General features: G+C 31.6%; 1 protein-coding gene across 1 annotated transcript; it reads right to left on the bottom strand.

Annotated features, from left to right (window-relative positions):
- Positions 1-2,629: 2,629 nt before the first annotated feature.
- LOC131040025 (uncharacterized) lies at positions 2,630-7,057 on the bottom strand. Its single transcript, XM_057972898.2, has 4 exons — positions 6,271-7,057; positions 3,982-4,222; positions 3,587-3,704; positions 2,630-3,391 (listed from the first exon to the last, which is right to left on the bottom strand). The coding sequence occupies exons 1-4, from the start codon at positions 6,810-6,812 to the stop codon at positions 3,300-3,302; spliced, it is 993 nt and encodes a 330-aa protein (XP_057828881.2). The 5' UTR covers positions 6,813-7,057; the 3' UTR covers positions 2,630-3,299.
- Positions 7,058-11,853: the final 4,796 nt, after the last annotated feature.

The following is an 11,853-nucleotide window of genomic DNA, read 5'->3' on the forward strand; positions in this document are numbered from 1 at the left end:
TCCACAATAAGTCTAGCATTACATAAGCAGATTGTTGAGGTTAAATTCAAATTAAAAATCTTACAAATAATCATAATTTTAAATTCATATTTTTAATTTTTATATAAAAGTTTTAATTTCTTTTATCAACAGAAGTATCTTCATTCAAATAATCTATTACTTGATTAATTATATATCAAGATTATTTAGAAATTGTGTCAATGCTTCATCCAAAATAGCATATTTTGATATTACAAAATAATATAACTTTTAATGGTATATTTATTAGAGGAGTCCATAATACATATTAACAACAAATTAAAAATGCTATTAAATATATATTTAAAATAAATATAAAATTAAATAGTTAGAAATTATATAATTAAAATATTATAAAAAATACTGGCATGCATGAATAGTGGAGTTGGCTTGGACCATGGGTTTGTTCCCAATTGATCTCGGGTTTGACTATGAAGCTTGTGCTTACCTAATATACATGATTTGTGAACTATTACTTATATATGTAAAATCTATAAAATTTTCATAACATTATATCTAAAAACTAACAAAAATATTCATTAATTTAAAAGAAATTTAAATATATATAAATATTTTTTTACTGCAAAATTAATTAATAATATTTATTGATTTTCTTTTTATTTATTTATTAATATATTTATATATTCTAAAATTAATTCAACTAAATATAATTAAAAAATAATCATATCAAATATCTACAATTCATAATGTGAGTCAAATTGATCTTGAGAAACTTTCACACAATATTTTCCTAAAGACTTCTTCAAAGAATATGAATCATCATTTTTAAAAGGTTCATGCAAAGAGATTTCTCACTTAAAACACGATGCTTCCTTTTTCACTTATCTTCACGTGTCTAAAAATCCTTTTGGTGGTTGTGACTGTTTATTTAGAATTTTAAAATGAAGTGTTCACGTCCTTAGGAGCTGAATATTCATTCAATCAAAACACGCGTAAGAGTGCTGGTGTTGACCTTGGTATCTTTTTAGAATATTCGGGGAAAAGTTCTCACAAGGTGTTTTTGTCCTCTCAAAGCGTTTAGATATACATTAGGAAACGGAGTGATACATGGTGCGGGTTAGGTCGAGATAACCGTCCACGTCATTAGATGGCACGACAGTCAAATTGAATTCCCATCCACATTGCTTATGACATGGCAGCAAACAATTTCCTTCTAGCTGTCAACCCCTTGGTTCTCCTACGTGATAGCACGCGTTTTTATGACACGTTGTAATGGAAGCATTTCATGGCATGGATTGGTTGTGGACACGTGTCCCCCACCACACCAATACAAGTACTTCAATGGTGCATCTATTGCACAATAACTTCTCATCCCTCATCCACCATCAAACAAGTTGCAATAAGGTTGGACTGTTATGGGTTTTGTGATTGTATGCATTGGATCCTCTACAACCCCATTTTGTGGTTGTATTTATTTGATCCTCTACAACCCCATTTTGTGGTTGCGTTGATGATACTGAGCACTTCATTTCTATTTGTCTCTAAAAGTTGAAAATAAATTGTATAATAAATTATTAGAGCATTCAAACAAAGAAATCATATCACTAGATTTGAAAAATTGTTAATGATCTGATCTATATTAACCATTGTGTCTTTTCTCTCTTACAATGAAACATCTTTGTAAAATATTATTTAAAATTTATTTTATTTTAATTTAAAATTATCTTTTATATTTTTTATTTTTATTAATATTAAAGGTATTTTACAATAGAAACAAAGGTTGGAGTGTAATAATAAATAAATAAATATAATATTTTAAAAATAAATGACATATAAAATTTATGTTTATATGTATATGGTATATGAAATAGTTTCCAAGTAGTATAGAACAATTTTAGTCTGATTTACTTGAGATACCTATATGTTAGTCTATTAAAGAGCTGTTTTGCTTATTTGTTCAGAATCTTTTAATTAATATAAAATAATAATTTGCTTCTCTTTGCTGACTATTAATTGTTTCAATCAGATAGAACAATCTAATCCCTGAAAATATGTCTAATGTTTGAAAACATTTTATGTTCTATTTCTTCAATTTTGGAAAATATGAGCATTTGTATCATTGAATGAATGAATGAACAGTCTATGGGATCCACGGATAGCCAGCAAACAAATAAGCATGCAAAGCCTCAAACAAAAAAGCTCAAAACACCACACCAATTAAATCTCTTTTTCTTTTTGCATCTTGATCACAAAATCAGCTACTCTTGTTATCTTTTCTTCTTCAAATAGATTACTCAAGGTGTTCGCTCAATGTAATTGATCCGAATATCTTTGTAGTCTTAAGTTCTGAACACTCCATGATGGGTATGTCATTCTATCTTCATCACTTCTTGAGTAAACAACTTCTTTCTGTCCATTCTTCTTTAGATTTCATACATCTAATTGAGTTTAACCTTGGAGGGAACTCCATAGTTAAGCGCACTTGAGTTGGAGTAGTACTGAGATGAATGACCTCCTGGGAAGTCCCAATGCTTCTTCTGTTCCTCTCAATTCATAATAGAAATTTAGAAACTATTTATAAATATTTAAAAGTATAGTACTTATTAAGCTCTCTATATCATGATGCCAAAGAAATTTATTTAGGCAAAAGTTGTGAAAGTATGAATAAATTAATGGGGCAACCGGCAAAGATGTATAAAACCCCAGTTACAAGAAACTTATTAACATTGAACAGTGAACGTTGATTCCAAATCAGTAGTAGTATAGAGTAGAGAACCATCCCCAACTCAAAAGTTCCAACTCAAAAATTGATATTGATATGCTCCAAGGAATTTGAAAACTTTCATCAATAGTTGAAATTCCACTTTCAAAATACAATGTCACTCCCACGATGTTTAAAAGAATGTTGCCCCATAATTTTGGAGCCATAGCTACACTCTTTTATTCTACCAACCCCCAATAAAAACAATTCCTCTCTTCAAAATCACTGGAAAAAAAATATTTTCCGTTGCAAATCTTGCAGAAAGGCTGAAAGCATATTGTGGAGAAAGCAGATTGTGCAATTTTTTCAGCGCCCAAAACTTTTTAAAACCAAAAAATCTTAAAACTCTTGAAGAATCTTCTCAATATTTGTCGCTTCAAGAACCTCTGTGAATACTTTCTGCGGATAGAAGTCTCACAAAGAAGTGAGCCGAGAAAAAAAAATACAAAGAACCTTCTGTGGAAATTAAAAATGGCTCCACAGCAAAAGCATTGAAAGTTTTCAGCAAAAACAGATTGAGCAATCCTCTAACATTTCAAACTAAGTTCCTCAACATTTATCACAAAACAATAGCAGCTTTCTCCTGTGAGGCCACTGGTGCAGCAAAGGCAATCAATGGCTCGTAGTGATCAGCACCGGCACCACACCACCCTGCAATTCAAAAATCCAATTAACAAGGAAAGAGAGATTAAATTTACAAGCCAACCCAAATCACCTTGAGCAAAGAGGGTTGTAATTGGTAGAGGCTGAAAAGTTCTGTTAAATTCCATTCTATTAATTTCAACACCAATATCACACAAAATGTGCAAAACACTTCTGACATTTCGGAACAGAATAGAAGAGTACCTGTGCCTTTCATTAAGAGGAACACAGGAGGCCCGAACACTTCCTCTCTAGGACTATGCGGAAGAAAGAAGAGACAATTTTCTTCTCCTACCATGGCATCAGATCCATGAGCTTGAACCTGTTATCAATAAAACCAAGTGAACAAATAAGTCACTCACATTTGTGTGCTCTTAATATAAACAACATTATACCATAAGTATAGCTCTGTACATTTGTCCTGTTATGAATAAAAAAAACTAATTCTATACATCAACTACAATAAAAAATTCTCTTTTCCTATGCTTTTGATAAAAACTAATTCAGAAAACCTCAATCAAACTAAAGAATACCCAAAATTTTCATTTGCCCTCTTGCGTCACCCATCACACATTGATCTAGAATTTTTCTTGACATACCACAAATATTTCTCGCTTGAACTCTGTAGCTAAACTCTCAATGGCAATATCATCTCCAAATGCTGCTGCATGGCCTTCCCTATTCTCCTCCACATTCATTAGACCTTCTTGAGTGTACTGTAAGGTGATTATATCATATTCATCATCCGCATTCCCTGTAACAGACATGTACTTGGCCCAGCTATTACCATCGTTTACAGCAATGCATCTTTCCTTGTAGACAGCCTCGGCAGCAGCTTCTCTGGAAAAGTTAAAAATAACCCAATCAGGACAAATCCCAGATGAATGATTAACTAGAAAGTTCTTCTGAGAAAAGAAAAAACAGAGAACCGATGTGTAATACTAGATAAGAGAAAACACAAGTTGACCTAATTAGGAACAATTCTCTTCCAGAATCACATCAAAAGTCCCACCAGTTAATAAACAGATTTAGAGGATTAGGAAAGTGGGAACCATATTGAAATGTCTTTACAAGGCAATTAAGATTAATTAAAAACGGAAACACGCCCAAATCATATTTTCAATTTTACATGAGTTAGAGATATATGTTTGCTGCCACAAAAGAAAATAAAGATAGATCACAAAGGAATGCTTTGATAATATAGGCTTTTGGCAGAAACAGTGTAGATTATTTTGTATAAACATTTGGGATCAGTCTCTCTCTAATTGATCATCATATGAAAGAGATATCATAGTTTTCTTCAAAGACATACCAAAAACCAGACCAACAGTATGATATATAGTTTGAAAAGCATTAAGAGCAAATACCGTTTGCAAAATTGAAAATGGTGTTTTCATAAAAGGGAATACTACAAGCCAAATAAACTGACACCTTATTCAGGATGGGTGGTGTAAAAGACCCGACATTCATTAAACTGCTAGAAAACTTGTCTTCTCTATTAGCAATGATGCATGACCCAAAATTTTAATCCTAAAAACAGTCCCTACTTTGACACGTACAGAATTTTTCTATAGTTCATGTAGAATTTAATCCTAAAAACAGTTCTAGTTTGACAAGTACATAATTTTCCTATAATTCATGAAGAATTTGAAAAGATTATTATTAGAATCATGCATTATCAACGAGAAGAAAATAAAAAAATTGGATTGCAGAGTCTTAAAAAGGAGGGAGGGAGGAAGTGACAAGAAGACCAAAAAAAATGAAGGATAAACATACTATTTATTTTAAAAACAGCTGTTTTAAGAGTTTCCAATCGCAAATAACTAGACCACACGAAAGGATGTATAACTATAAACCATCCTTTAATGTATCGTGGAATATAACACGTCCAAATTACCAGGGCACTGCTTATAACTACTAAAATAAAAAGGCTAACCCCTGTTTTCAACCATTATCAGAAAATACAAAGAATCAAGGACAGAAAGCAAACGAAATGATAACACAATCGGAAAACCTGCCATAAGCATATCTATATTTAAAGAAATTGAATAGAACATAAATAATGCATAGCTGAAACCAACTAACATTTAACAGATATAACGTTAGATTCATCAAAACACGTTGTGTATATTCCATCAAACTAAAATCCGAAACTCCAGCTTCAGTATAGAGACCCTTAGAAGAAGAGTACAAATAACAAAATAACAACAAAATCAAATGCCCTGAAATTACCAAAATTGCAATAAGCTGAAAAAGGAAACCAGATCGAAAAAGAACAGAGAGACATACCACACTGAAGGACACTAAAATTAGATTGCCCATAGATCAGCAAAAAACAAAAAGCCTTTTCGAATTCCAGGAAATCTAAGTAGAGAATCTCCTACAGTAATTGCGAAAACCCTAAAATTTTGAAGTTGAAAATTTATAGTGACAAGCAAATTTACACCCAAAATAGGAGGCCCTGGATCCAGCAAACCCAGTTGGGTTTTAACAGGAAAAATTAAAACCCATTTCAATTTAACAGGTTAAACATAAAATCATTTGGCATTTGACTGCTAAAATTGAATCCCATTACGTTAATACTGATAAATTTAACACTTATTGGGATTTTAACAACAGAGTAATGCCCCAATTCGGATTTTAACTGCTCAAATGTAAACTCATTTGCATTTTAACAAGTAACATCAAAACCCATTTAAACTTCAACCGTCAACAATAAAACCCATATGGATTTCAACTGTTAAAAGCGAAAATTCATATGGGCTTCTGTTCTAGAGCCAACGAATCTTTAAAAAAGGGAAACAAAAAAACCACTTTCATCTGACAGAAATGAAATCTCTAATATTGAATTCCAGACATTACTTCAAAAAATAAAGCAATAACCATACCTCGAAACACCCACTCGAACGAGATCACTGATGGATTCATCAAGAGCTTCTCTATCGGCTTTCACGGCCAACAGCTTCACCTCCTGCACAATGTGCACCCCCCACCCATCATTCAGATCTGCTGCATACAAATGCTTTATTACCAAATCAGTCTCCTCCTTCAAACAAACACCCCTTTCATAATCCTCCCTAAATCTCTTCACAACCCTCTTCCGCAAATCCTGAGGCGTATATTTGAGCCGCATTGCCTTCAGCGCTGCTGTAAAGAGGCAATTCCCATCGGCTTCCACATCACCGCCATGAAAGAGCGTATAAAGAGCAGATACAGAGGATGACTTTGAGGGGTGTTTCCAATAAACTCCCCGAGAGCTCAGTCTCATTAATGCCCGCCTCTGCTGATCTGCAAGCCCCTTAACATTCTCCCACTCGATCTTCTCCACGCTAGGCAGATCATTGGCTTCAAATTGGCCGTCAAGTTCCGCTGGATTTCCCCTCATCATTGGAGAACTGGGATGAAACCCATCAAGCACTGCTCCTCCCATTACTAACAGATCTCGGCTATATTACAACTCTCTGAAAAATCTAAAAGACACAGAAGAAAGAATGAAAGAATGACAGAAAGAAAACAATTGCTACAAATACAGGCGCGACAGAATTAAACAAGAGTAGATAACAGACAACTGTGTGACGGATTATTCAGAAACGAGGAAAAAAATTAACTTGAATTTATTGTCTTTTTGGCATTTACGCAGGCCCATCATCTATCGGCCACTAATTTCTGCGTAGTTGCTGCGCTGACCATGTATTTTTAACCCTCGTATTTAACCCCGGGGTTAGACATATGCGCGTAGTTTTAACCCTGGGTTTGATGCCTTCCCCCTGAAAGGAGCCGTTTGAATAAACGGTCAGACTAGGTGTGACCTGCAACTGCCACGTGGCCCACGTTGAGCTGTTATTAGGATTTGTGATGACTTTCCCAGTGAGTTGGGGACTCTTTGGTTTCCCTATCATTCAATGTTTTTTTTTGAAGTTCTGTTTGACTAGTTTTAAAGGACAATAAACAGCTCATAAATGTAAACAATATCATATTCTAGGGAAATAATGATGTGATAAATGAAACAATCACCTATTAAATGGATTACATAGTGATTTGAAATGTTTAGTTGGAAAATTATCATATAATTAAATTGGTATCTGATCACAACGGATTTTTACATGATTTTTAAATATGCAAAAAAATCTGTTCAAAAATAATGCAAAAAAATCTGTTCAAAAACAATTGTATTATGCAAATTTGTGTTTTTGCTCACGTGTCTTTTTGTATGGAAACTAGACTCACGGCCAATTAAATTTAGAAGTATTGTTATGTTTCTTATTATGACTTGTGGAAAGTTAATTTGTTTTAGAAGTATCTTTAAATAGGATTGTGGAAGCAGGCCTGGAATTTGACGGCCACCCCTACCTGTCATATAATTTTTTATGACAGTTTAGTAATTTTAATGCCTTTCATTTTACATTTTAAAAAAAATGTTAAGTGTCAATTTTTTTTTAATTTGTGAATAGTTTAATATAAATTCTTTAAGCTTCATAGAATTGAAGTTCCAATAAAATTCAATTGAGGTGAAAAGAAATAATTCCATAAAAAAAAGTAAAACTTTGAAAAACAATGATAAATTAGTAATGCACTTAAAAAATTTTAAATTTACTTGTAAGTTTCTAAATTCAACCCAAAAATCTTGTTTATTATAAAAATAGAAACCATTTTAGATTTTTTTATTACAATATTTTAAAAAATTAGAAATGATTATATCTTATCATTTCAATTGTTAGAAGTTTCTATATTGATATTTAAGACAATCTTTAAAAAATATTAAAAACTAAATTGACAAAGTTTCTAAATTTATATAAGAAAAACATACTAAAAATTCATATAAAAATAATATAAAATTAGAAATAATTATATCTTAATCATACCATTTTAAAATATTCTAAATAAATTCATATATTTATAATAAACATTGTAAAATAATATATATCAATATATATTACCTATTATAATATTTTACGGCTTATTAATAATTTTAAGTGTCATATATACGGTTTGTGGAAAAAATAGCATGTCGATACTTACGGTCCACTAATTTTATTAGTTGTAATATACGGTCTAAAAGTGCAAAAACGGCCATATAGCCTGTCAAATTCCAAGCCTGTGTGGAAGTATAATTAACATTAGAAGTATTGTTATGTTTCTTATTATAAACTATGGAAATATATTTGTTTTGGAGAATGAATTTTTTTATAAGTTTTATAATATGTTAATGTAGGTAAAATTTTATTCACAAAAAGTAATAATTTTTTTCATATTTAAAAGATTTGATATTTTTTTATGTTGGAACAAAATGAAGATTAAATCTATTAATAAAGGATGACGCCTTTAAAAGTTCAACATCAAGTTCATCAATACTTAAGATAATCATTAATGTGTGCACAAGTTGATCTAAAAAATGGACCATGGTTGTTGGACCAAGAGGTCAAAGTTGTCATTTTCAATCATGAAGTTGTCTTAGATTATATAATCAAATTTCATTCAGGTGTGTTTTGTTGCCAAGAACTTTGATCTCATGAAAGAAGCAAGTGTGTGGCGACTTAATGCATTTAAGGGAAGTCTCATAGTGGGTGCTCAAATGGTTAAAGTAAGTAGAAAAATAATTGAAAAAAAAACTATTTGCTTCTATAAGTGGCAATTTTGCAATCACTCCAATGTTTTTGCAATCACCTCTCTACTAGAGCAATAATTTTCTCTCTATTATGGAATTTTTTAAAACGCCCTAATACTCTTTATGTCAAGTGGCAAAATTGTCAAAGTGAAAATAAAGCTTAGAATTTGAAGTGTTTTTTTTAATAATTTAATATTTCTTAACATTAGAACTTTATTTCAATGCCTAGGAAGGGTAGGCGAAAAGCATAAAAGACAAGACAAACATGGGAAAGGAATGAGCTATCACTTTAACCTTTGTACTAGTTCAATTTTTAATTGTTGTAAGTGGAGGAGATTTTCCATGGTGTAAAGGCATGATGCTTGTCTTATAAGCTAGTTATGCATGATTATAAAGCTTAATTTAGTCCTAAAGGTGTTAGGTTAATGAGCGCCCTTTATCTTACAATCTTAAATGTTAAAATAATTGATATTAATTAAATAATTAATTAAATTTTATTTAATTAATGCTAGGTAGATGATTGGATTGGTTGATTAAATAATTGGCTTTATTCAATTAACACTAGTGTTGAATTTTGCAACACAAGCCTGCAAAATTAAACAACAAACTAGAACGCCTTCCACAAACAAGAGTAGCAAACAAAATATGCCACATTCCTCAAAAGAAAAGATTAAAAGATTAAGATTACAATGCATAATGATGTTCTTTTATAAAGATCACAAAGATTCCCTAAGACAAATTTAGGAGAACTAAAGTGAAAGCATGAGGAGCTAAAAAAATCTCAACTCTAGCTAAACTAGAAGCACAAATAAGTGAAATTAAGCAAAAAATGCATAACTAATAGTTAAAGTGCTCTAACACTCCTTCTTAAGTGAAATTTACGAAGAAGTAAAAACCTCTAAATGTATGAATGCAAGTGTAGCGTCCTAAATTGTACTCCCTTACAAGTTTTTCCTTATTTGGTCTCTCAGCTTGGCGTTCATGTCATGAGGCCTAATCGAAGCCCTGATTTTGCTCACATTATGCAAACTTGTCAATATTTTCACCCTACACTTCATTTCCCCTCACTTTCTGGTGCCTGATTGGTCAAGACCAAGGTACTAGCACCCTAGTCATCCTAATTAGGACCTATTTTGAGGCCCCTTAATGGTCATAACATTTTGGTCGGGACCTAGATATTGTGTCGACTCATGTCGGAAAATTAAGTTATTTTTCAACGGGTGAGTATAAAAGGAGCTCTACCCCTCTCATTTTAAACGAGACATTTGAACACACACACATCAATTCAATTTTGACATCAAGCAATCAAGCATTCAAGTTTAAGTGAGCAAGAAATCAATCTTCTTTCAAGCATTGGAGTAAAGATAAGGTCAAGATTCAAGCATTGGAATTGACACTTATGTTCTATATTGTTGAAGACTTCATAAAACCCTAATTCCATGTGGAGACAAATAAAACTTCACAAGGAGATATAACATTTGTGTTTCAGTCATTATTCAACATCTCCCTCAAAAGGAGAACATTTACATTACTGCAATTCAATCATATTTTATTTCTATTTCATGGTTAATTCCAAAATTGGGGTTTGACCTAAGACAAACCCCTATTCCCAATAGTTTACCCTTCTCTACTGTGTGTAAGAATAGGTACTGAGCTACGATCTTCAAAATTGGCTTTATTTATAGTGATGAATCGATCCCCCACTAGAGTGCAAAAAGTGTAGAGGACTAGGGCAACCACCACCATGGTCCTAAAAATCAGGAGCTCCTTCTGGGAACATGTTCGAACACTCTTACTTTGCTCGAATTGAGGTTTGTGACTCGATCTGATGACTGTAGCTCACTATTTACGCATTTTTACATGAATTCTAGCACATAACCCATAATTCAAGCAATTCAATTTAAAAGAGGATTAAATCAATTTACCCAAAAGAAAATCCAATAAGAATTATTAGCCTAACCTTTGTTGATTTGTGGCTAGATCTATTGGGTTTGCACTATTTTAATGTAATTGGTCCCCAAGTAAAAATCAATGCTTTTTTCCTTCTATGGTAGAAACTCTAATTTTTCACAACATTACATTTTGGTGAGCTCGGCGTCTTACTCTTTATTTTTTGGTTTATGGTTTCAGGTCAGAGTGTTTATGCATTTCAAATTCAATTTTACACTTACAAGTTTAATTCCCAATTGAATTTAAAAAAATTAGGGGTTAAATTCACAAAAAACCTAATTTTTAATTCTAAAATTAAGCTTGTGGGTTGTCTAATTTGGATTTATTATTTTAGATCTCATTATTCATTTAATTTAAAATTAAAATTTTCCTTCCTAGATCTCATTTTCAAATTAAATTACATAAATTTAGTGGTTGAATTTACAAAAACCCTAATTTATATTTCTAAAATTTATTATGTGGATTGCATAATTTTTCAAATCAATTTTCAGATCTGATCTTTATGAATGTTATGTTATGACCTAGATGCATTTATCTTCCAAATTCACAAATTAAATTGCTTAATAAATTGGTTAATCAATCATTTTCATAAAAAAATTTATTGCTTAATCATTAGTTTCAAATTCAAATTCTAATTTCCCTCCTTTGTGCATGAGTTTTACTACCATTAATCCTACCTATAATATTATCATGAGAAGAAGTTGTATAATTAAGGCTTCCCAATGTTTAATTACTAAGGATATGGATCCTAATTTAGATAACTTGTTTCATGAGAATGTGGGTGGTTCTTCTTGTATACTTGAAATGAGGGTTAGCCAATCAACAACATAGACAAGAAAGTATACCAAAGAAACATAACAAAACAAAGATCTATATGACAAAAATAAATAAAAATCATGCATATCCTAAGATTGTT

The sequence above is a fragment of the Cryptomeria japonica genome, chromosome 11, assembly GCF_030272615.1.
Source record: "Cryptomeria japonica chromosome 11, Sugi_1.0, whole genome shotgun sequence".
NCBI classification, from domain to species: domain Eukaryota; kingdom Viridiplantae; phylum Streptophyta; class Pinopsida; order Cupressales; family Cupressaceae; genus Cryptomeria; species Cryptomeria japonica.